The 27,828-nt window shown below is 30.2% G+C and overlaps 2 protein-coding genes across 2 annotated transcripts; one reads left to right on the top strand and one right to left on the bottom strand.

Annotated features, from left to right (window-relative positions):
- Positions 1-2,177: 2,177 nt before the first annotated feature.
- On the top strand, positions 2,178-5,717 carry LOC133671290 (isoprene synthase, chloroplastic). Its single transcript, XM_062092018.1, has 7 exons — positions 2,178-2,494; positions 3,471-3,738; positions 3,820-4,195; positions 4,299-4,517; positions 4,616-4,754; positions 4,852-5,100; positions 5,180-5,717. Exons 1-7 carry the CDS (start codon positions 2,261-2,263, stop codon positions 5,480-5,482), a joined length of 1,788 nt encoding a protein of 595 aa, XP_061948002.1. The 5' UTR covers positions 2,178-2,260; the 3' UTR covers positions 5,483-5,717.
- A 12,184-nt stretch (positions 5,718-17,901) lies between these two features.
- LOC133670615 (BTB/POZ domain-containing protein At3g22104-like) lies at positions 17,902-21,391 on the bottom strand. The gene is made up of 3 exons (XM_062091152.1): positions 20,979-21,391; positions 18,745-19,854; positions 17,902-18,574 (listed from the first exon to the last, which is right to left on the bottom strand). The coding sequence occupies exons 1-3, from the start codon at positions 21,039-21,041 to the stop codon at positions 18,119-18,121; spliced, it is 1,629 nt and encodes a 542-aa protein (XP_061947136.1). The 5' UTR covers positions 21,042-21,391; the 3' UTR covers positions 17,902-18,118.
- Positions 21,392-27,828: the final 6,437 nt, after the last annotated feature.

Genomic DNA, 27,828 nt, shown 5'->3' with positions numbered 1-27,828 from the left:
CCCCAGCTACTACCCACTTAACTTATAAGAAATCCCATTTGAAGGGGCCTTGTCATGTTTCAAGCTTTTCGGTCACCCTGCGATGAGAGCCTTGTAGTGTTCAAAAGTTCCTTTTCATTTCTTCAATTTCTTTCAGAACCTTCACCTTGTTTGAGATGTAACTGGCATCCGTGTCTTTCAATAGAGACAATATTATATATAAGTTGATTTCTTTCCGCAGCTCACCATGTGCGGTCTCTAGCTTTTTTTTTTTTTTATATTCGAGGAAATCTTATTTTTTAAAAAATATATTTTATAAATCTAGATATGTGAGTAAAATTCTAACTATTTTAAATTCTTATAAGAAATGCACGCTCTAATTCGAACTCGAGACCTACTGTATAGATCTCAAACTCTTTACCTAAATAATAATAATAATAATAATAATAAACACAATATTATATATAATATTAACGACAAGATTTATTAATAATATAATTATCAACTTAAAAGTTAACTTTGATAATTAAAAATAAATTCATAATCTAGCAATTATATTATTTTTATAAAAAATTAATGTCCCATCAAAATATAAACTAAATAAATTAAATTAACAATATATAATCAATACCCAACTAATTATTTATTATTCATTCAATTTATCATTTATTCTATCTATACTGATTAAATTTAAATTAACACCATTTAATTGTTATGAATTCCACAAAAAGTTTTTTTTTTAATTTTTAACTTAATCATAAAATTAACAAAACATGATTGACACCCATTAAATAACTCATAATTTCTTTCAGTATAGCACACCTAAGTTACAAAATCAAACTTAATTAATCAAATTTCAAACAAGTTTAATTTTTTTTCAAATCTCAAATAAGCCCTAAACATACAAATCATATTGTAATACAATAAAATTCTATATGAAAATGTTAAAAAACAAGTAAACTACAAATACTATACAAAAATATCAATAAATTAACTTAAAATATAAATGAATAGATTTATTTAGTTGGTGTAGTAAATATTTTAAAAAAATTTGAATCAACACAGTTATGATAACACTGTTAAGTATTGAGAGCGATTGAATTTATGAAGATATATAGCCTTAGATTTGTGCTAAAATAGAAGAGGGAAGGGTGAATTTTTTGCATTTAAAGAAAAAAAAGAAGAAGAAGAAAGGGAAGAAATGGTTGTTGTTAGTTATAACATTTTTAAACTTATTGAAGGAATTTTCAACAAAAACCGGTGAAAAAAAAATATTTTTCTTGATTATTTTATCAATAAATAATAACATGTCGTTATTAACAAAATCACCAACAAAATATTTTTTAATTATTTTTATTCTATTGACAAATTCATCAGTGACAGAACATGTTCTGTCCTTATTGTTATCAAACATTACAAATAGAATATTTTTTTGCCAACAATTCCCTTACTATTTAATAATTTTCTAGCAGTGATAAAGTATTTCCAATTGAGCAAATAGGGGGTGGGGACCCATAAGCACGAAATGTCACATTTGAGACGTGGAAGGAAGAAAGGATGGGTGCGTGCATGGTTCCATAATCGTTTGTCATCATGCATGTTCCGTCAGTGTAAAGGAGCAAAAGACGTTGAGAAAATACACATCCATAAAAAAAAAAAAAAATGGAAAATATACGACCATGAAAACCCTTGATCATTTAACAATATGATTTACAGACACTCGACCACCGTAAACCTTGCTAATTGCTATCAAAATTTGTAGTCCACGTATTGATGATAACATTCGGAACACTTGGCCATCACCACAATCTTCAAACCAAAGGCAACGCTACCTTTTCTTTCCAGAACCTGTAATATCTTTTGGAAAATTTTTCTGGTGCTGAATGCATCAAAAAGAGAGAGAGAGAGAGAGAGAGAGAGAGAGAGAATCAAGATTCCAGAAGCATCGGTGAATAGGGAAAAATCTGAAACAAAGACCTCTGAAATTGTCACCTTGCATGCCTCTCATGGAAAATATAGCTTCAACTGAACATTCCAGGTCTAATGTTGATTTCCAACGATTTTGACAACAGAGTAACACTTCACCATTTACTACAATCTATGGTGAGCATGATGCCATGTAATAAACAGAAAAAAAATCTAACCAATCTTTGTATCCGATTAGAGCAAGACCTGGAAATTGTAGGTTCTATAAATGAGTTTACGTTTCTTGTAGTGGCAATTTGAAACATTGAGAAGCAAAGAGAGAAAAAATCCTGCTGCAGTTTCCATTACTAGAGGCATGGCAACTGAATTATTGTGCTTGCACCGTCCAATCTCACTGACACACAAATTGTTCAGAAATCCCTTGCCTAAAGTCATCCAGGCCACTCCCTTAACTTTGAAACTCAGATGTTCTGTAAGCACAGAAAACGTCAGCTTCACAGAAACAGAAACAGAAACCAGAAGGTCTGCCAATTATGAACCAAATAGCTGGGATTATGATTATTTGCTGTCTTCGGACACTGACGAATCGGTACGTACGTAAAATCTGCAGGAAAACTCCCGGCCCTTCTCTTTGTCTAGTATTTTTTTTCATTTAGAAGTTCTTTGGATCAGCCTGATCCTCCATTTCTTTCATTTAGTGTAATAGGATTTGAAATACCATAGTTTTCAGACCCCGCCTGAACTCTTACTTGAAAAAAAACTCGGATTATTAGGTTATATATTGAGTTGACCCACAAGTTATCAGGTCAATCATGGTTAATCATTCTCATCAAAACAATGTTATTTTATTTTTTTTTCTTGAAAAAAACAACTCTTGAACTAGGTTTGAATCAGATCACCAATTAACTTGTTGGGTTATTTTTTTTCAGTTTAAATTAAAATCTAATCTAAGCTAGGCTCTAGGCTGTGAGTTCACTGGATCGGCCATCGGACCTAGTCGAGTTTATTAACGAGATTACTTGTATTTTATTTTGGCTTAGTAGTTTGCTTAGCTAATTATAAATTCTGTCTAGAAAACTGGTCTTTCAGTACATATATCTTGTGACTCTTTGCTCTTTTTTTTTTTTTAAGTTTCATTCTTGTTAAAACTTAAAGGTGACCTTACTGAGATAAACCAACACAGTCCTTTAATTTTTAAATATAGTAAGATGATACTATAAAAAAAATACTTTCTACTTAGCGATCTCATTTGAATTTGTCAATCCAAGATTCCTGGATTTCTTAATATATCTCTAGATCTTCAAAGTGGATCCGACTCTTCGTTTGATTGTGGCTAAGTGAGTCACACTTACAGCTACTGCTCCATATGGATCATGCGTGGCCTGCATATGATGGCGCTGGTTCCATCGCCCATTTTTGTGAAAATCAGCCTGGCTGGTCAATTCAGATTAACCTGGCATATGTCAAAATTAAAATGAAGAGGGTTGTGTAGAAGAGAAAAGGAAGAAGCTCTGTAGTCATCAATCAATCTCCAATTTCTAACTTTCCATAATGTCATCTTGTAGATTGAAGTATACAAAGACAAGGCCAAAAAGCTGGAGGCTGAGGTGAGAAGAGAGATTAACAATGAAAAGGCAGAGTTTTTGACTCTGCTTGAACTGATAGATAATGTCCAAAGGTTAGGATTAGGTTACCGGTTCGAGAGTGACATAAGGAGAGCCCTTGATAGATTTGTTTCTTCAGGAGGATTTGATGCTGTTACAAAAACTAGCCTTCATGCTACTGCTCTTAGCTTCAGGCTTCTCAGACAGCATGGCTTTGAGGTCTCTCAAGGTATTTAGTTACTTACCTCAATCATTTAATATATCCTTATCTATGAAGTATATTCATGCAGTATGCCCTTGCCATCAACAGAAGCGTTCAGCGGATTCAAGGATCAAAATGGCAATTTCTTGAAAAACCTTAAGGAGGACATCAAGGCAATACTAAGCCTATATGAAGCTTCATTTCTTGCCTTAGAAGGAGAAAATATCTTGGATGAGGCCAAGGTGTTTGCAATATCACATCTAAAAGAGCTCAGCGAAGAAAAGATTGGAAAAGACCTGGCCGAACAGGTGAATCATGCATTGGAGCTTCCATTGCATCGAAGGACGCAAAGACTAGAAGCTGTTTGGAGTATTGAAGCATACCGTAAAAAGGAAGATGCAGATCAAGTACTGCTAGAACTTGCTATATTGGACTACAACATGATTCAATCAGTATACCAAAGAGATCTTCGCGAGACATCAAGGTCAGTCCAAGAACAAAATTTCATGTTCTTACCAAGGTCTAGAAAGCAGGTCAATTAGATTTCTGTCCATGGAAAATAACTTTGCTCCTGCTGTGGCACTCAGGTGGTGGAGGCGTGTGGGTCTTGCAACAAAGTTGCATTTTGCTAGAGACAGGTTAATTGAAAGCTTTTACTGGGCAGTTGGAGTTGCGTTTGAACCTCAATACAGTGATTGCCGTAATTCCGTAGCAAAAATGTTTTCGTTTGTAACAATCATTGACGATATCTATGATGTTTATGGTACTCTGGATGAGTTGGAGCTATTTACAGATGCTGTTGAGAGGTTTGTACCGAGAAAGAATTAACCCCTCACCATTTCGGTTCATCATGTTGTTACGATGCTAATCATTTTATTTCCCGCACTATTCCTGGTTGTTTCAGATGGGATGTTAATGCCATCGATGATCTTCCGGATTATATGAAGCTCTGCTTCCTAGCTCTCTATAACACTATCAATGAGATAGCTTATGATAATCTGAAGGACAAGGGGGAAAACATTCTTCCATACCTAACAAAAGCGGTACAGTATAAATTTCATCATTATTTGCAGAAAACATAGCAGGCTTGCAATTTTCTATTGCTAACCGATTTCTGTTGTGATGTCTTCGTTCCTACAGTGGGCAGATTTATGCAATGCATTCCTACAAGAAGCAAAATGGTTGTACAATAAGTCCACACCAACATTTGATGAATATTTCGGAAATGCATGGAAATCATCCTCAGGGCCTCTTCAACTAGTTTTTGCCTACTTTGCCGTTGTTCAAAACATCAAGAAAGAGGAAATTGATAACTTACAAAAGTATCATGATATCATCAGTAGGCCTTCCCACATCTTTCGTCTTTGCAACGACTTGGCTTCAGCATCGGTAAGTTCTTCATATGCCTAAATGTACAGGCCTGTAGCTATCCGTTCCCGCATATTAACATTCCCGTTTGCTTATCCAGGCTGAGATAGCGAGAGGTGAAACCGCGAATTCTGTATCATGCTACATGCGTACAAAAGGCATTTCTGAGGAACTTGCTACTGAATCCGTAATGAATTTGATCGACGAAACCTGGAAAAAGATGAACAAAGAAAAGCTTGGTGGCTCTCTGTTTGCAAAACCTTTTGTCGAAACAGCTATTAACCTTGCACGACAATCCCATTGCACTTATCACAACGGAGATGCGCATACTTCACCAGATGAGCTCACTAGGAAACGTGTCCTGTCAGTAATCACAGAGCCTATTCTACCCTTTGAGAGATAAGTAACAGGTTTTCCATGTTGTAGTCTGCAAGTACAAATAACATATGCTGCATAGAAAATTAAGCCATGTAAAGAGGCTATAACTCCATGTCCGGCGGAGTTTTTGCAGCAGCAAGTACCCTCCTGTATTGTGGATGGAGAGTATTGTATATTTGATTCAGATTACAATGAAGAATATATTGAAAAACGATGTAGGAGGCAGATTATTATATATCCGTTTTCTTATTTTGAGTGCATTTCAGCTGCTCAGCTCTGTTTGCTTATGTAAGAAAGTGGACTAGGCGTTCCTGACGAAGAAATAAACAGGCTGTTGTCCTGATTCTTCATGTTCCAGTCAATAAGTTAACTACCACCAAATTGCTTTTGCTCCAGAACATCCTAATTTTCATGTTATTGCTGTCTGCTGATAGAGTCTCCTCTCTTGTAACATGTTACTACCATTATATCAAATTCTGCGGATTTTTGAAGTGCTTTGCTTGCATTTCTGTATATTGGCAGATCAGAAATTTCTTACTCGCTAGTTTTTTACCCACAAAAATGTACGAAGCCAAGAGCAGGATCTTGCCAGGTATTTCTCTAAGGTGCTTTCTTCAGGAATTTTTTCACGTAATCATCATCGGTACTTTAAAACTAGAATATCGCGCTTAAATTACAACACATTGAACCCTATCATATTTAATTAAATCACCCATTTTGTATGCTGATATAAAGATATTACTACGAGAATTATTGATATTACCTAAAAACATCTAAAAGATCTGGGTTTTGTGATTGAGCTTCACTGTCAATCTTTTAGATGATATGAACAGGGAACAGTGAACATCCAAATATTTAATGCTAATGATTTTTTACTTTTATCTTACTGGAAAAAATAAATATAGTAGTGTTTAAAAAGATTTGTAGTCTCAATTTGATTGTTAACTACTTTTTTTGTTGCTACTTGAAAGGCACATATTAGTTTATTGAGATTTGATGAATATTTCTCAACTTTTTTCAAGTAAAAAATTAGTTGGAAATGGATTTCTTGGTAAAAAAACACAAGCTTGCCATTCTCCTAGATCCCTCTACTTTGGCTACTGAAAATTGGACAAGCCTATGACACATTGTCTAATGCATGATCTATTTTATTTTATTTTTAAAAAATAAAAGGTAAATGAAATGTCAATCATTTTTCTTAAAAAAAAAGAAAAAAAAAAAGAAGCAAAGACCTGACACATAGGTCTGGCCTACTACTAAGAGGCCAAACATTATCCCTAGCCTGTCTTTCTTTTTTGTTTTTTTAGCTTTTTGGACACTCAATTTTTTTTTACCATGTTCATTCACTTGGTTTTTAGTTTTAACATGATTATTAAATAATACTATAATGTTATTTGATTTTTAATAATTATTTTTTAATTATTATATATCTAATATGAAAATGATAATATTAATAATAAGTTATTGATGAAAATTTGATTTAAAATATTTTTTTATAAAAAATTAAATAGATAATATTTTGATTATAACTTTATCGTGTTTATGATTGTTTTAGCTTTCAATATATATAAAATATGATTATATTATTTTAATATTTTTTAACTTGTTTCAATAATTATAAAATATTTTTTTAATAAAAAGTATTCTCTATAAAACTATATAAAAAAAAGCCAAAATGTGCATTGCCCAAATCACTTGCTGCCCTTCTATTACATGACATATTTTTAGTGGAAAAGAGTGGGGAAATGTCAACCAATTGGAAGGGTGAGTTTGACATTATATTTCTTTATAGATTTTACTTTTCTTATATGCTATTATTTTAATCTTAAATGGTTAGTTTATTAATTTAAGATTTTTTGCTATTTTTTTTTATTTCAAATGTTGAGATAATTGGTTAAAAAAGTTTATCATATTCTTTTAAATATACTAAATTGATATAAGAGATGCAAATTAATCTCATTTAACATATAAACTAATCCAAAATATATTTATAATTAAATACAAATATTACTATTTTTAGAATGTATGGCAGATCAAACATCTATTAAAAACATCTTTTATACCATCATTATATTTATATCACAGTTTAAATTTAAATTTAAATTACCTTTATAACTTGGCTAATGAAATGTAAATATAATAAATTAAGAAATTAGTAATTGGATTAGAATTTAATACCTTGAAGAAATGGGGTTCTTTTCTTTAGTCTATAGTCTATAGTCTAGACTCTAGAGGAATGTGTATGTTGCCACGTGTGTAATTTAAGTTTTTAGACCGATTAGCCCTTTGGAGGATTCGGATTTTTTAATGGGATATTCCCGGCGTAGAATCTACTCTTGGCATCTAAGGTTGGGACAATGATCTTTGAAAGTTGAAAATACTTCTTCTTTTTTTCCCTTGAATTAAAACGCCTTATCTTCCAGCTCCGGTTTATACCTTTGAATGTAAAAAAAAAGGTACAATGCTGGAGGAATTTTGTTGGCATTGCTCTTAAATCTAAGCAGTTGGTAGATCTTGAAATTTCTCTTCTTTTTTTTAGTTTGAATTTTGAATTAAATTATATATGAATTATTTTAATATAATCTAGTAAATTTCACATGTTAAAAAATAACTTAAAAAATTAATAAAAATATGATTTGACTCTATTTGTTTTTCAAGACAATAATTATTTTTTAAAATTGAAACAATGACATATTAGATTAATATAGGTTTCGCGGCTTAGCCGGCCAAACCCACAGTCTAGATTATGGGTTTTTTTAGGTTTAATAACTTTGTTTTTTTAAATATATTTTTTTCTGTGACATAACTTAGTTAACTTGACGAATTCAAAGATTACCCTGATGATCGATATGAACGTGGATTAACTTTATTTTTTTTTAAGATCATGTTTTTTTTTAATATTAAGATAATAATATATTGGATTGATCTAAGTTTCGCGGCTTAACCTGGTTCATGGACTCCACTAAATTTAATAATTTTTTTTAACTACTTTTTATTTAATTATATGATAACAAAAATAAAAGCTTATAAAATTAAGAATAAAGCAAATATCAAGATATTTATTTAAGATTGTAATAATTTAAATGATAAAAAAAGTAAAATGAAAAATGAAAGGAAAGAAAAAAAAAAGTACCTGCTTCATGTCTCTTTCGTTGGAAGTGTGATTGCGGTTGTTTTTTAAAGTACTTTTCATTCCAAAACATATTAAAATAAAATATTTTTTATTTTTAAAAAATCATATTTAATATCAGCGCATTAAAATGATATAAAAACACCAAAAAAATATTAATTTGAAGCAAAGAAAAAAATAAAAAAAAATCAATTTTTTTTAAAAGCGCTTTTGAAACGCAAAATAAATAAGAAAATAATACTACGATGATTCTCTGACGTTTTCTCAACAGTAATATATGATGCCATCGTGAGAGGATCCCAACAAAATAAAAAAGAAAAAGGAAAGGAAAAAATTTGTCCCGTTTGTTTGCTGGAAAGTAATTTTATTTTGGAAAGTGAATTATTTTCTGATGTTTAGTAGTGTTTGGTTATGTTATGGAAAATGAGCTGGAAAATAACTTATTAATGTTTTATTTTTCTCAAGTTTATTAAAATAATAAGGAACAAATCTTACAAATTAAAAAGTTGAATGAGAATGAAATTGAAAAAAAATATAATTTCATAAATTATCTCAAATAAAACAAATAATAATCAAAATAATAGAGATAAAATCTAAAAAATAAAAAAATAAAAGATGAAGAAATTAAAATAATAATAATTAACATTTCGTAAATTATTTCAAATAAAATAAGTAACAATCAAAAGAATAAGGATCAAATTTGATAGATAAAAAATTTCAATAAAAAATAAAGAGAAAAACAAATAACAATTATAAAAATGAGGACCAAAGTTAATATAAAAATTAAATTTTAAGAGATGAAATTGAAAAATAAATATTCAAAACAAAAAATATATATAGCAATCAAAAGTTTGAGAACCAAATTTGATATAATCAGCAAATAATATGACGTTTCTAAATTTTTCACAACTTCCAGAAAGTGTTTTCAGCCCAAATTTTTCAGGAAAACACTTTTCTGGAAACTAAGCCAAATTTTCCTTTAATTGGAAAGTGTTTTTTATTGACCAACTTTTAATGGCAAACAAACACAGGAAAGTTTGGAAAATGATTTCCCAGAAACTATTTTTTAGGAAACAAACATAGATAATATTACATGAGCATTTTCTATTGGAGACATCATAAGTATGTTTATTTGTGTATTTTAAAAGTGTTTTTAAAAATTTTTATTTTTTTATTTTTTAAAAATAAAAAAAATATTTTAATACATTACCAAATAAAATATATTTTAAAAAACAACTATATTTTTCTGGTTGTGAAGGTCCTTTACAACCTTAGATCTTGTGATTGTCGTACGTTCATCGTAGCACAACCAGAGTGTCATCCACGTTGACACCGCTACTGGTTGTTGTAGCAGCCACTTAAAACTTTTTTTTAAAAAAAAATAATAAAATCAATGATGATTCTGGCAAGCATACTATATTCTGGCCAGATTTAAATAATCCGGTCAGATTTGGTCAAAGTAGTAATTATTTTTTTAAAAAAAAAAATCATAAAAGAAAATATTTGTTTAAAAATTATATTTTACACATAATTTTTTTTTAAATTAATATAAATAACAATTAAAACAAGTAATCAACAACTTTAATTGTTTAACGATGACTTTGATACGATTATTGGGTTTCTCGAATATCATACATGCAGTGGAAATTATGAAACAAAATTATTCGGGAGTCCCTAGGATCCTGTTAAACAGATCTAGAATTATTTCAGGATTTATTATCTAAAATTTTGATCTTCTTCGGCTTTGAATAATTTTTTAAAGGTAGGGTTATTGCAAACCACATCCAATTATCCGACCTCCAATTGAAATCCACACAAACTACTAGTGAAAAATCTCCTAAATTTCTATTTAGAAGAGTGCAATTGTTATGTCTAAAGTGCTGACTCTAATTTTGTGTTCACATGATTTTTCTATCTATTAGATAACCTTAAAAAAATAAGAGGCACAACTTACTATTTATAAAAAAATCTAAAAAACCCTATAAATTGACAACATATCAATTTGCCCCTAAATAATATCCATATATTAATTCTAGATAATTTTAAAAATTAACTCAATCAAGTCCTTACTTGATTTTTCTAGGTCTACAAATATAATCTATGTATTAATTATATTCTAGTTCTTAATTTCTAAAATATATTTTAATCAAGTCATACTTGATTAAATCATCCCAATTTAATTTTTTTTTTCTAATGGTTCTTAATGTGTGTGACCCATTAGATTCCTAATATGTTGACCTAAATATAAATATAAATATAAATTATAATTATAATTAAATAGAATTAAATAATCTAAATAATTTAATTTATTATCAAGTAAAAAATTGATTAATTTATATTTGAAGATCAGGTGCATCATTTAACAACATGTCATGATCCCCTAAATATTAGAAAAATCATCAGTGATTTGACTTAACCTTTCAATGATAAATTTCTCAGCATAATTAATATCATTTCATCAATAATGTTTTGATTTAACATTAAAACATGGAAGTGTGAAAAATGAAAGGAAAGAAAAAAAAAAGTACCTACTTCATATCTCTTTCGTTGGAAGTGTGGTTGCGGTTGTTTTTCAAAGTGCTTTTCATTCCAAAACATATTAAAATAAAATGTTTTTTTTATTTTTAAAAAATCATACTTAACATCAGCACATTAAAATGATATAAAAATATCAAAAAATTATTAATTTGAAGCGAAGAAAAAAATAAAAAAATTTAATTTTTTTAAAAGCGCTTTTGAAATGCAAAAATAAATAAGAAAATAATACTACGATGACACTCCGGCGTTTTCTCAATAGTAATATGTGTTGCCATCGTGAGAGGATCCCAACAAAATAAAAAAGAAAAAGGAAAGGAAAGAGATTGCCCTGTTTGTTTGCTGGAAAGTAATTTCATTTTGGAAAGTGAATTATTTTCTGATGTTTGGTAGTGTAATGAAAAATAAGTTGGAAAACACTTTCCAGTGTTTGGTTATGTCATGGAAAATGAGCTAAAAAATATTTTATTAATGTTTTATTTTTCTCAAGTTTATTAAAATAATGAGGAATAAATCTTACAAATTAAAAATTTGAATGAGAGTGAAATTAAAAAAAAAATAATTTCATAAATTATCTCAAATAAAATAAATAATAATCAAAATAATAGAGATAAAATCTAAAAAAAAAATTGAAAGATGAAGAAATTAAAATAATAATAATTAAAATTTCATAAATTATTTTAAATAAAATAAGTAACAATCAAAAGAATAAGGATCAAATTTGATAGATAAAAAATTTCAATAAAAAAATGATAAGGGAAAAACAAATAACAATTATAAAAATGAGGACCAAAGTTAATATAAAAATTAAATTTTAAGAGATGAAATTGAAAAATAAATTTTCAAAACAAAAAATATATATAGCAATCAAAAGTTTGAGGACCAAATTTGATATAATCAGCAAATAATATGACATTTCTAAATTTTTCACAACTTCCGGAAAGTGTTTTCAGCCCAAATTTTTCAGGAAAACACTTTTTCTGGAAATTAAGCAAAATTTTTCTTTGACTGGAAAGTGTTTTTCGTTGACCAACTTTCTTAATGGCAAACAAATACAGAAAAGTTTGGAAAATAATTTCCCATAAACTATTTTTTCGGGAAATAAACATAGATAAGATTACATGAGCATTTTTTATGGGGGACATCATAAGTATGTTTATTTGTGTATTTTAAAAGTGTTTTTAAAAAATTTTATTTTTAAAAAATAAAAAATTTATTTTAATACATTACCAAATAAAATATATTTTAAATAACAACTATAACTAAATTCTCAAATATCCTCGACATTGTGAGAGATTGCCTTATTATGATATTGTAAATGAAGAATTGCAGTTATTGACGCTAAAACTTTACTTCGTTTCACAAAGCAATCCGAAATTCCGAATACACAATCAATTAATAACTAGAAAAGATCTATCAATTAATATAGTTATTAAACAGAGAAACTCGTAACCAAAAACCTAACTCAACTTGAGTTAAATAAAAAAAAAATTGATTTAATAAAAAATTCGATTAGTTTTTTAACAACTCCAAATCTTAGTCAAACTTAACTAGGTTATTTTTTTTATTGAATGAAAAATATTATTTTAATAAAAATAATTAATTTGAGTTTACTTAATATTTTATGGGCTAACCCGATAATCCAATATCTCAAATATTTTCCAGGTCTGGACCGAAATTGGACCGCTATTTTGAACAAGATTATATTGAAGAGATGTGAACATATTTTTTTTGTTTTTGCTTTTTAGAGCTAACTACAAAAACACCTCCAACAAACGACCTCGTTCACAATGTTACTTTTTGTTGACTCAGGCCATCTATTTTTTCCTTAACGAGAAACCGAGAAAAATAGGGTTAGGGTTCTTAAAAGTCTCATTGTAAAAAAAAAAATGTAGGTTTCCATGTAAAATAAATCTTGCTAGGCTACGATGTCAGAAAGAGGGCCATTAATTTCCATAGGATATCTTTGTTGTGGGGCAGATTAATTGTGGGCTTATATAAATAAGCTGTACTTAGACCTTAACTCCATAAAAACTGGGCAGTTTTAGGTCACTGGTTCAGTTAGATTGGGATTTGCATTTACTGGGCCAGGCCTTCAGGCCCATATGAGAGGATAAGAATATCTTCAGCAGTAAAATTGATATTTTTCTGGTTGTGAAGGTCCTTTACAACCTTAGATCTTGTGATTGCCGTACATTCATCGTAGCACAGTCAGAGTGCCATCCACGTTGACACCGCTGCTGGTTGTTGTAGCAGCCACCTAAAACTTTTTTTTTTTTAAAAAAAAAAAACAAAGATGTATTCTGGCAAGCATACTATATTCTGCCCAGATTTAAATGATCCGGTCAGATTTGGCATAATAGTAGTTATTTAAAAAAAAAATTATGGAAGAAAACATTTTTTTAAAAAATAATTTTTACACATAAAAATTATTTAAAATTAATATAAATAACAATTAAAATAAACAATCAACAACTTTAATTGTTTAACAATGGCTACGATTATTGGATTTCCCGAATATCATATATGCAGTGGAAATTATGACACAAAATTATATGTGAGTCCCTAGGATCCTGTTAAACAGATTTAGAGTTATTTAGGGATTTATTACCTAAAGATTTGATATTTTTCAGCTTTGAATAATTTTTTAAAGACAGGGTTATCGTAAACCACATCCAATTATCCGATCTCCAATGAAAATCCACACAAGCTATTAGTCGGAAATATCCTAAATCTCTATTTAGAAAAGTGAAATTGCTATGCATAAAGTGTTAACTTTAATTTTTTGTTCACGTGATTTTTTTATCTATCAGACAACCTCAAAAAAATAAGAGGCACAATTTACTATTTATAAAAAAATCTAAAAAACCCTATAAATTGACAACATATCAATTTGCCCCTGAATAATATCCATATATTAATTTTGGATAATTTTAAAAATTAACTCAATCAAGTCTTTACTTGATTTTTCTAGGTTTATAAATATAATCCATGTATTAATTATATTTTAGTTCTTAATTTCTAAAATATATTTTAATCAAGATACTTGATTAAATCATCTCAGTTTAATTTTTGACTAATGGTTCTTAATGTATGTGACCCATTAGGTTCATAATATGTTGACCTAAATATAAATTATAATTATAATTAAATAAAATTAAATAAACTAAATAATTTAATTTATTATCAAGTAAAAAATTGATTAATTTATATTTGAAGATCAGGTGCATCATTTAACAACATGTCGTGATTCCTTAAATATTAGAAAAATCATCATTGTTTTAACTTAACATTTCAATCATAAATTCCTCAGTATAATTAATATCATTTCATCAATAATGTTTTGATTTAACATTAAAACATGGAGTATATTTGTCATGTTAAATCATGTTTTTTCTCTACATAATAGTCATTAATTATTTGGATGAGATTTGAAACTCTTTTCAAATCTCATTTCACCTTGACCAATGATTTTCCAATTAATACTATTTAAGAACATATGAAATATTTTTTCTAATTCACTTAGGGTGATGAATTTTCTCTTGATCACTCAAGTATCTTCTTATAGTTCATGTTATACCTAATATCTGCATTTTCATTATCTCTATTAAGATAACATATAACATGATCAAAGTATAACATTCTCTATATAGGATGATTTAGTGATCTCAAGTCTATGGATTACTTATACAACCGTCATATGAACCTTTTCATAGACATAAATGATTTCTCTATATAAAATTTTTATGCAAGTCAGTTCAGTGTTCATGTCTTATAATAAGAACTTACATATTAGTTTTAGGTATCTCTTATACCTTAACTTATGAGAACAATCATTTCCTTTCATAAAAAAAAACATAATATATACTAGTTCTTACGGCTCTAATGGATATCCAGTATTTGAGAGAGTATCGACCATGACATTTTAGAAACAATATTTTGATGCATATAAATCTCATAATTAGAAGAACTTTATAATTTCTTTTACAAAATATTTTTATTCTATGAACTTTATCTTTACTCTAAATTTATTAATATAATATTATATTAATATTAAAAATAAATTAAAATTTTATTAATAATAAATATATATCCACTTGAATATAATAATACCATGTGTAACCAGTCAATTTGCTAGAAGAATATTAAATTAACATCAAATTGCAAGCAACTTTTGGACACGTGGTTTTCACTTCACCAATTAAAAATCTATCCATTTTGTTTGGTTTTTTTTTTCTACTTTTAGTTGTAAAGCCAATAATACAAAATGCAGGACTAAAATCCTACTTAATAACAAATACGTAGGTCGAAAAATACCAATTAACTATTTAAAATTCAAACCATTTTATTTAGTATATAAATCAATTAAATATTTTTCAGAAATTTAACGAATAATGGATTGAAAATCTACTTGAATAATGAACTAAGGAAAGTGGAGTCTTCAAGCTTTAACTTACATATTTATTATTTAGTAGAATTATTAGTTTTTTTTTATCCTCTTGTAGAAAGAAAAGCTTTAAGGTGGAAAATAAATGGAACAAATAGATGCTTGCATTGTGGGGTTTGTTTGGAGTTGCCCAAAGCTTATTGGACCTTTGTTTGAGAAAAATCGAGAAAGTGTTAGTTTCTGTGGGCTTAATTTGCATGGACAAAGTTGCAAGTTCTTGGGCCTAATTTATCTCATATGCTATGATCTTAAAATCATTTCGGTTTCTTCTAACAAATCTATTTATAAAACCTGGATAATCTATTACTCGATCTAGGCTGAATTTTATAAAAATTAAATTTATTACTCGATGCTGTCTCTCCTCAACAAACAACATTTTACTGCATTTTTCTTTAACAAGTCCTGATTCAGCAGAGTGCTAAATCATATGTTATTTTTCTTTTTCAAGTAGAACAAATTAACAATCAAAAGGTCAAATTTTTGTTTTTGTTTTTGAGTTTTTTCCAAGAATATTAGTCATGTCAATCGAGTTCAATCACATGCTTTGATTGGGTCGATAAAACATTTTAATCATGAAAACAACTTGCTCCCTGGATATTCAGCTAGGACCTAGAGAGAAAGAGGTATGGTTGACCACGGCCTCGGGAGTTCTTATTCTAACTTGTAGGGGCTGGTGGCAGCATCTAAACAGCATTGAAAACAGCACTTGAAATTGGAATACTCTCCATGAGATCATAAATGGCACCGAGCAGTTGAGTATTGAAGCAGAATCTCTGTGCCCACCTTGAAATGCAAAGAAGAGTGGCGTCTAAGGGAAATTGTTCCAGGCTTTTGCTTCTGTGTCTGGCAATAATGTTCTCTTGGATACAGCAAAATAAATAGAGTTTAATCGTACTTGTTACTACGTTCTATATTCACCCATCTTCTCCTAAGAGCTGCAAGCCCAAGATCACGTAAAGACCTCATCTTGCATAATCAACTTTACTTTCTTCTATACAATATTCTATTATAGAGTGGTTTCTCATTTGTTACGGCACACACACATGCAATGTGACTTTGTGTTTTCACATTTTCTAGGTCAAATTAAACTTGCGTTACAAGGTAAATGAGGACATTGGTGCGAATTGATTTATAAGCTCATTGGCTATTCTTTTTTAAAATTTCTTTGATAAAGAAGGTTTAATTAATTGGAACCATTTGAAGCAGATAATTCTATGAATACATTGGCAAGTGTGCTGAAAGCAAATCTTGAATCATAGTCCGATTGCATTGATTAAACATGGAATTATTTACTCCTGGTTTTGGTGGAAATTAATTTAAGAAGTGGTCTTAACCCCCCAATTCAAGCAATCCCTTAGGCCAACCACATGGATTTAACTCTTTTGGTTTACATAGATGACTAGCATATTGTATCCAATTTTTCTGGTAAGAATTTTGATCTTATCAACTGTTTCATTGGGGCCATACTTGCTGTAGAAGCAGTGACAGCATTAAAGCGTATCTTTTCTTTTTGCTAAAAAAGGTTGCAGTATGCACCAATTTTCATCACAAGCAGATCATTGATGATTTTTTCAGTATAATAGGCTGTGTTTTATTGTCAACTGGCTTTTTTTACATGCCAGCTTGCACTCTTCGAAGCTTCATCATGAGCTTAACAGATTTCAGAACATCAGAACAACCTCCTACGCACGGCCCCATGGCTGATTTGTTAACTAATGGATACCAATCGATTTGGATGCCATATGATACGGCTATATTTTTTTTGTCTTCTTCTCTTTCTTGGCTACATGCTAGTTGGAGTCAACAGACACTTGCATCTCATAAAGAATTCACGCTTTTGGGACTCAGGAAACTAATAAATTGACGTTATTTTCCTAAACCATCACTAACTTTTGTTTTTATCAGTTTGACTAACTGTTGAACGCACCAGACAAGCTGATGTTTTTGAGATTAAACAATATTTACATGAAACATCTTCACTGATATACAGTGTCAACAGCATTGCCTTTACGCCAGGATGCTTGGCATAAACTTGCGAAACTCAAGAAGGGACCAAAAAGGAGGCAGAAAGGAAAATTCTTTTGCCATTGAATTTGAAGAACATAAGGAGCACACAAGTGACTAGTCCCAGCTCAAATTGCCCAACATGAAACATGCTTAGGCAGCTTAGCTTTTGAGTTCCCCCCGCAAAATTTCCCTCCATGCTCTTGCAGATCACATTTGGCAACTTGCTTTATAGTTTGTCGCGGTGTGAGGGTGGCTGGGAAATGGACTTAACCTTTACGTACTTTTTTTCCACTCAACAATACAGAGAATATATAGAGACTACTCGTAACAAAACCCATTAAAGTTTTCTGCCTTTTTTCTGTAGAACTGTACAGCCAAGATCTCGAATCCCCCACATGAAGAAAATACACTTGGTCACCTTTAACTTTGCAGAAAAGAAGAAGAAAAATGCTGCAAACACCACAAAAAAGAAAAGAGAACCCCATGCTACTATACAAATGAAAATATATATTACATATTTTAATATTGAGCAGAAATTCCTATCACGAACATAGCCTGGGTAAGGATCTGGAAGTCCTATGGTTTGATACCCTTGACTTCATGATTTTTGTCATCGGTGCTTGCATTTTCATGCAAACTCTCTCCAATTCCGTCACCCTCCACTGCATTCCTTGCAGATGTGCTCTAAGCTTATCATTATCAGTTGGAAGGTCAAGTTTCCCAGCATAGAGCACCATTTGTTTACTAGTTTCATTTTTCTTTCCTTTGCTTCCAGTTTCACTAACACCAGAAGATGAATCAATATAGCATTTTGTTTTGCCAGTGGCCTTGAGTAAGCTTTTGAGCTTGACTTGCTGAGACATGAGAGCTTGGACTGCACATTTTGATGGAAAATTTTTGTTCTGAGAAAGGTGAATGCAAGCTTCAGCTGAGAGCTTCTCGTAATTCAATGTGCAGCATATCTTCATCTTTTCTTCTTTTGATAATCCGGTATGCACCTATATGAAATTTATATCATAAGATCATGAGTGAAATTGACATTTAACAACAGCATAGTAAAAGATGCCACATGTTATCCCCAAAAGAAATATACCTATACAGGATTCAATAAGCTGAAGATCGAACTGGCAATTCAAATGACATGAAATGTTTGAGATCAAAGGACTACCTCTAGATACATGTCAGTGGCACGGTAGATTCCATCGGACAATTCTCTGGCACAATCTGGCAGGGCCATGGCTAGGGCCATGAACTTAGAAGGCTTTAGACAAGGATCTGGGGCTACTTCTGCTATATAAAAGTCCATCAAGCTAGCAACTTTTCTCAATTGTATAGGGAACACCTGACTGATTCCTCCATGCAGAAAAGCTTTCAAGAACCTTAGAACAAGATTCACATTATACAAGTAATTCATCCCATAAGGAGAAGGAATTAGCAGATTATCTAGAGTTGCTTGATCCATCTGAGAACCTATCATACTCTCCAACTTGGTCCTGCTACATTTTCTTATGTTACAATTCAAAGCAACTCGAAGAATCCCAAATAAACTCTTGAATGAAACAGAGTTCCAATCAAGAATATAAAGCATATCTATGACAGTTTCAACAACTTTACGCTTCTCATCAGACGTGCCAGTATAGCACTTTGATTTCTGGTAATAAAAGAGAAATCTACTAATGATAACATGATCAAACTTCTGTGAGACCATGGATTTGAACACCATTCCAACCAAATTAGTGCTCAAAACCAAAAGATCCTCAAACCACCATGTTGCTCGAGAGAAGCTATTCTTCAAACTCTCAGTGCTTCTAGTGTCACATGACAACCGAACTCCAGAGCTGTCTGGAGAAGAAGTAGATGGACACGGACTAGGCTCACCAGAAGTAGTGATCCTTCCAATAAGAGAATCCACACATTTTTCAAGGATACCCGTAGAATTAGGAAATGGAAGTAAATCTTGGCATTTCTTTGTAGCGATTAAAAGCTCAGACCATGTCCAGTAATTCATCTCTTCAAGTGATTTCCCGGTCTCTTCCAGTAAGTTATGAGTTCCAGATACAGAATTGTTCATTTCCATGAACTGTGCAGCCGAATGTAGGAAAGAAATATTGGAAGGAGTTATGGCAGTTCTACCATTATTGTAGCAGAACCTTGACATGAGTTCAAAACTTTCAGCCCCACCAGGAAAGTCATTGAATATCACTTTCAAATTTCTTGCGCTACCTGTTGGTTTACCAAATAATTTGCTTAGTCTGCCACAATATGAACCGATGATCTTCTGCGAATATTTGTAAGGAACCAAAGTGAGAATACAAATCTTTACACACGAACCAATGTACAACTAGTTAGTACCAATTCATTCAAGAAACATTGACAAGCTAGAACATAGAAGAACTAACTAGAGTAGCAGAATTTACCGGGAACTGAAAAATAGATGAGCTAAAACTTTGCTTTTACCACTGAGAAAGCTAATTAATTCAATGAATTGAAAAGGTAGCAAGGATTCGATCAGGTTTAGATAACTAACTAGTCATGACTAAGGAAATGTGCATTAAAGACGAGCGTCAATTACTTTCATCACAGACCATGTCAGTGCCTTAAAAAGCCACCAAAAGAATGAACTCATTGAATTTAGCAAGACTCATAAAAGGAGATTAAAGTGGCATATACTGCTAAAAATCTGCAAAAGAAAGGTGCGAGGTCGTTATAGACAATAAATTGCCCAAGGGCAAATCAAGAGAAAAGATGTCTGCCAAGCAACCCAGCAAACAAGGGTATTAAACAGTATATTAAATGCCATGAAAGCCACTTGTAAGTCCTTCTCAAAAGGAGTGAATACAAACAAATAAAGGTATGAAACATTAAACCACCATAACAATAGCAATAAATGATAGGACGAAATCAGAAGACAAAGCCCTACAGTATGGTGTTTAGCAAAGTACTCAAAATAGAAGAGAAGAAGCTAGTATGAGAAACCATGTCCCACAACACTGTAATGTAGCCGTAAATTTAAAGAAGTTGCAGTACAACCATAGAAATCATTGAGGGAATCTAGCAAACAGATGATAATGAAAATCACCACAAGAGAATCAATGCATGCAAAAACCTTGAAAGTACTCAATTTCCACATTTAACAGCCACGAGAAAAAGATTCTAGAATTTGTGAATTATACACTAAAGCAAACACAAAGCAAACTGAAAGTAGATCAGCACATATACGAAGTGAACAACATTGAGTAAATACAAAAACTAATCAAAGTCACAAAAGGCTAAATTAAGTTAAACAGGATAATTTGAGGGAAACGATTAACCAAAGTACACAAAATAAAACTTTAAAGCTCTAAAGAGGCAGAGTTACAAAGAAATGAAAAAAAGACCAAAAAAGACTATATTTTCTTTTACCTTGTCCACCATGAAAGTCTCTTCACCATTGACATCTACTTCAAGATCACAGCAAACAGCCATGACCCAATTAAACCAACTAAAAACCCACCTCAAACAAAGACTTTCTTTTTAGTGTTTGTTCTTCAAACTTGTAATATAAGAGAAAAGATTAACAACCGAAAACAGGAAGAGATGTGAGAAGGCCATCATGATGGTGAAGAAGAGAATTTAAAGCCATGTTCTTGAGAAGGGAAAGAAGACAAACAAAAAGAGGTAACTGGCTGACTTTGGTCTGACAAAATGGGGTGGCTACTCACTTGGTTGCCTTTGCATATGCATATGCAGGCAAATGCGGTATCTCAGACAGAAGTGCAAGAAGCAAACAAGCTGTGCAAAGACATCAAAGACTTCTATATACTGATCATATTTTATATATATATATATATATATATATATATATATATATATAGAGAGAGAGAGAGAGAGAGAGAGAGAGAGAGAGAGATGGTGGTATGCGTGTGACCACTAGTCACTGACCCCAACCTGACATTCCTGTAAAAAATATCTGGGTACAAAATAAAATAAAATATAAAATTAGTATTTTGTAAACAATATTAAAAAAAAGTTGTAGTAAGCATTATATTAGTAAAAATGTAAAAAAAAAAAACCATTTAAGTGATGTCATAACGATAAGAGCTTGGGATCAAGATGTTTGCTCTCTCTATGGTCTCAGGATCGAGCCCCGTGGTTGCTCATGTAATGACTACTGGAAACTTACATGGTTGTTAATTTTATGACCCGTGAGATTAGTCGAGATACGCGCAAACTGATCCGGATACCTACATTAAATTAAAAAATAAAATAAAAAAATGCTATTATATTCATCAAAATGGTGATGTTATTGGGAAAGACGAACCTAATCTTAGGATTAAAGCTTTCTTGTTGGCTTCGCTTCTTTCTTAATCCATATTTCATTATTATGTTTATGAGATTGTGTTAAAGGTTGTTAATTTAAAAATATTAAAAAAATTAATTTGAAATAAAAATAATTTAAATTTTAATAAAAAATAAGTTTAATCTTGAGTTCTTAACACCATGCAACTCCATGCCTCACAAGTCTTTTTTTTTATCAGATTTTAGTCGGGAAATATATTATGTGTTGGATCACTTAATTTCTTATAATTATTATAAACTTGAGTCTAGAATATCCAAGGATTTAATTATGGAAACTATGCCTATGCATATCGTTCTAGCTACTTCTACTTGTTCATTTGAGCTTACATATTAATGGGGGCATCTAAGAGGTGATGGATAATGACTGAATCATATCCATTTGAACCTTTATCTTGGAGGTGTGAGGGTGGACTCAACTTCTTTTCCATTGGTCCCCCATGAGTGGTCCTACCAAGAATTTACTATCTCCATTGATTGTGTTGGTGAATTTTGCCCGTTTTGTTTCCCATTTGTGATGCTAATCTTGTGTTTGCATCATAGTTGTTCAATCCAATCCTGCTTTACATGTTGATTCAAAAACCCTATCATCTAGAATTGAGTTTTAAGTTTAACAAAAAAAAAAAGAAATTAAATAAATAAAATTGGTTAATCTAGCTGAGTTTTCAGTAATTTAAGACCTGTTTGAGAATGTGATAAAAATTGTTTTTCAAAATTTTTTTAGAAATACATTAAAATAATATATTTTTTATTTTTTAAAATTTATTTTTAATATTAGCACATCCAAATAATACAAAACCACATATAAAAAATTAATTTGACCGTTAATTTTTTTAAAAAACACGGTTGGACAATAATGTTAAATAGAACTTTAGTTTATTCAATCAAATTCAATCCAAATTTAATTAGATAAATTTTTAATTTTAAAACATAAAATAATATTATTTTAATAAAAATAATAAACAAAGTTAACTCAACCAGAATAATTTTAAATTTTAATAATTTTATTTTCCACTCATTGGTTTCAATCAGTTACTACTTGTAGCAAGTTACTAGTTTTAACGTATAAACCCGGCTCATATCAGGGATTTCAAAAGAGTTTTATCTTAACTTTGTATTTTCACAAATGTAACCAAAATTAATTTAATCATTGAGGATAAGCAAACGGGAGTCACGTGATTCATTGTGCCGAAAGACATTTTTACCCCTATACATATATCTTATTTCCGTCGTCTAATCAGTTTTTTCGCAGTAATTATGGGCCTGTGTTGTTTCAGGGGGCTAGTGGCATTTCACGGAAAATAATTATATCCAGTTAATCGATCAATTATACCGGCAGACTAGCTGGTAATTATCACACTTATAAATAATAATATTTAATAAATATCACATTTTAGAATTGTAATAAAATAAAAGTGTGTTTTTTCACTGAAGTTTTTTAACAGTATTATTCTATAATTCTTTTTAATTTAATATGTTAATTTAAAAAAAAAACTCCTTTCGGCTACTTATGTTTAGGGTAATTAATTTGTAAGAGACAAAACTTGAATAATCTTTTTGGAACTCATGATGACATGACATTGAAAACAATTGATCGAGGAATCATTAGCCAATCATCTCTCTTTGGAATCCAAGAGAAAAGTAAACCGACGTCGTTCCCTCTGAAAAGGAGTTCATTACTCATTGCCATTGCCCTTTAGCTTTTTCTCTTTTTTATCAAAAGACTATTTCAATCAATTATATAGTCATAAGCACTACCTCTTTTTCCCGAATAATCATTCTTATAACTACAAAAGATTTGCATTAAAGCATATCAATTATAGAATATCTTTACTTATTTTTCTAATTCCTTTGTTACTTTCTTTACTAATTTCTATATGAATCTAGAGTTGACTTTTGTTTGGATTTAGATATATAAAAATAATAGTATTTATAATATAATTAATATAATTTTTAATATTAATAATAATATTAAACTTGTATGATCCAAGTTTAAGTGGGTCTGACTGTAACGTCAGGCCCAAGAACCTTGGTCTGACTGCAACACCAGACCCAAAATCCTTAAATGTGGATATGGTTATAAGACCGTGTTATAAAAGTGTGATAACTAAATAGAAAAGAATTTAATATTAAAAAATAAAATTAAAAAAAAAGATTAATTGAAAAGGAAAAAACAAAGCAAAGCTCTATTCCAATGAATAGTGCTTTGCGAAGGGGTATAGTAAAATCCCCTCATGAGATCGCGATAATATAATAAAAAGTAAACAAAACAAAACAAAACAAATCATGATATTTAGTTTTCAATTAAATCGATATTAAAAGATTAAATTGAAAGAAAAAACTAATTAAAAAAAAAAAAATTGAATCAACTGGGTTAATCCGTCAAACCAGGTTAACCCATCAAACTTGGGATATGTGTCATGAGAGTGTGATAACTAAATATAAAAAAATTAATATTAACGAACTAAATAAAACAAAAAAATTAATTAAAAAGAAAAAAAACCTATAATTAAAAAGCATCAGCCTTTTCACTGTGGATTGTACTGTGCAATATATAGTAAAAGACTGATGCCTTTGCCTTTTAGTTTATAGTTAATTATATTAGTATTGTATCAATTTTTCAATAATATTTTCATCTAAATTGAAAAATATATATATTTTTTTATTTTATCACACTAAGAATTTCCTTATATTTTATCTTTTTTGAAATCAGGTATGAATAATTACTTCTCAAACTACTCTTACTTACTCTCTAAATATCATTTTTTTTTCTTCAAATAATGAATCCAAAATACAATTTCAATCCATTCTCACTTGTTAAATTATAAATTCTTTTAGTCATTTCCCTTTTGATAAGAGTTAAGACTTAGCAACTTTTTTTTGGACTTTAGCACAAGTAAATTTTTTTTTTGGGAGAAATAAAAGTGTAGAAAATATTTAGAAAAATAACACAATTAAAAGAGTTGCAGATGACATATGCAACTCGCGATACATACAACTCTTTTAGATTATAAAATGGTATGCTAAAAATTAAATTAAGAAGAGGGGAGAGAAGAAAAGATAGAAAGAAAAAGACATCAGAAACATATAGGGGCTTCGATAGCAACATAATCAGTACCTTCAAATTTTTTTGACAAGATAAATCCAATAAAACTAAAGAATGTCACTAATAGAGATCAAAGTAGGCCACATAAGCTATCCAAAGGTGACGAAGCTCACTTGCTTTTGAGTAGCTTGTGTGGCCCGTCCATTGGCGACCTTCCCTGATGTCTAAAAGATTTCTTATTGATGATTCATGTGGATTATCGTTAGAGGCCAGACAACCGAACAACTTGTGGTTTGCAATAACTCGTCCTTTGAAACAAATATTAAAGTTGAAAACAACAACTGATCTCTAGGTAATTTTTGTATAAAACTTTAAAACAACTCTAGATCTATCTAACGAGATCATTGGGACTCCTAAAAAATTTTAAATTTATCATTTTCGTTGCGTCTATATGTTTCGAGAAAATTAACAATAACACAGTCTAGTATAAGGTTGTCAAATCCATTCTGATAGGCATTTTATTTTCTTAATTGAAATATACATTTTAGTGTTTCGTTTTGAAGTTTTGTATTGTATGTGTGTGTGTAATTTAAAATATTAATTCAACATATATAATTTCAATTCAAATTCAAAGATAAATTAACTTGAATTTACGCAATTCAAACACAATGTAAAGTATTTAAACATAAACATTCTTATTTAGTAACTACACTATAAGCGAACTGTTATACAATAAAATTAATAAATAGATAGTTAGGCTAAAAGATAAAAAAGATAGACTTGATGATGGGTCAAACTTGATAAATATGTAATGAAGTTGGGGCCAATTAAATAAAATAGAATTTGGTCATGAGTTGAACTAATATTACATAAGGGAAAAACAAAGATTGGATCGAATGAAAGGAAGATTACGATACAGAGTAGATATGGTCTAAATTTGTCAAAAGAAAATTAACAGGGTACTTGGAGTAATGAAAAAGAGCAGTTAAAGTCATGCACCCTTAAAACCATGAAGAGTGAATAAGATGGGTAATTACTAGATGGTTTTTTATAGTTTTCCCTATTTAAAAAAGGTTGAAAAGAGAAAAAGAGGACAATGAAAAAAAATCAACAACAACTGCACTATAGTTCAATCAAGTTTATAAGAACTTCAAAACTTGTTTACTAGTAAGCAATAACCATTAGGTAATAATCAATAGACAAGTAACTTGTAGGCGATAATCAGTAGGCTTGCAATTTTGTAGGCTTGTAATTTACATTACCAAAAAACACTAAAAATATCAATTTATATTTTTTTGTAAAGGCATTCCAGTGCATAGTTGTAATAAAAACAAAGATTATTCTATGAATGTAAGTTCTTTAATCTTATATTATTAAAGTTCTTATTTAAATTTAGAGCATTAAAGTGTTTATGAGTATTGCATTATTCTGGCATTTCTATAAGTACGAAATTACACATAGTTTAGAAAATATTTAGGAAATTAGAATATTTTTCAAGTCGCATGTGTTAAATGCGTCTCTTTTTAAATTATAAAATGGTCTGAAAAAAATTAAATTGTTGAGAGAAGATACATAAAAAAAAGAAAAAAAATCTCAAAGGCACATCGAAGCTCTAATGACGACATCACTAGTACCATCGAAAAGATCTTGACGAGATGAATCCAACGACATCAGGGAAGGGATTGTAAATGGGTTTTTTTTTTTGTAAATTAGAAATGGTAGTTGAAGTGACCTAACCTTGTCATGGTCATGTGTGTTTAAATAACTAAAAACAAACACACAAAAAAAAACTAGAATTTTTAATAATCGGTTTATTTGAGTGCATAAGCTTCATCTAAATACAAATAAAATATATATATATATATGTTAAATTGAAAGTACTATTCTATCCTTAATAAATAAAATTACATAAATATTATTTAACAATATGTTATATGAGCGTCCAAGTATTCCAATAATTTATGCAATTGAAAACAGAAGAAAAGCCCACTAAGAAGTAATCCTTCCATTACATGTTTACATTTCAGGCTCAAAACCCTGCCATCCCTCTTCCAAGATTTGGCCCTCCAATTTACCTAAAAAACAAAAAAAGGAAAAGGGAGAACATGGTTTTCTCAAACCTATCGAGGAAGCAATTGATTAGCCAAAATGTGTAGGGTAAGTGCCCTTTTCGGGCACAGTTTTCCTTGTGATAAAGGGACGATACATTCATTATACATGTGGGAGGTGGTCAATGAAATTAACCAAACAATCTGTTCCTTTAACTTCTAAATTCATCTAGCATGTCACCAAATGGTAGGCAAATCATGTGGTACTTATGATAAAGAAAGAAAGAAAGAAAGAAAGAAAGAATATTCAATTATAGGCACAAATTAGCAACAAAATAAATGTGCACACTGCACAGCATAGAATTCCACGTGAAGGGGAAAGAAAATTCTGCACTCAATGACTTAACAGGTTAGACAACCTTTATATATATCCAGATCCAACAGTGGCCCATTAGTGCCATGAAACTTCTCTTTCAGAAAGTTTGAAAGAAATTTTTCTTCTTCTTTTTTGTTTTTTGTTTTGTTTTTGTTTTTTTGTTCTTGAGAGGTTACAAGTGGAACATACACACACACGTACATAATAAAGCAAATTATAAACATTAGACCTCTGCTGAATAGTTTTTCTCCCTTTTGCGATCGGAACATATCCATTAAAAAGTAAATTTGTGGAATAGCTTTTATTTATGGAGGTAGTTTTGATAGTTTACAACTGAGAATATATATACTTACCGCTCCTCTCTCATTTTATGGTAAAATTTATTTAATGTAGCTTAATTCTATTGGTTAATTAGTGTTAATTCCACTCTTATTTTTATAGTTTAAT

This window comes from Populus nigra, chromosome 13, assembly GCF_951802175.1.
Source record: "Populus nigra chromosome 13, ddPopNigr1.1, whole genome shotgun sequence".
Classification (NCBI taxonomy): Eukaryota; Viridiplantae; Streptophyta; class Magnoliopsida; order Malpighiales; family Salicaceae; genus Populus; species Populus nigra.
This window is presented reverse-complemented; position numbering and strand designations above follow the sequence as displayed.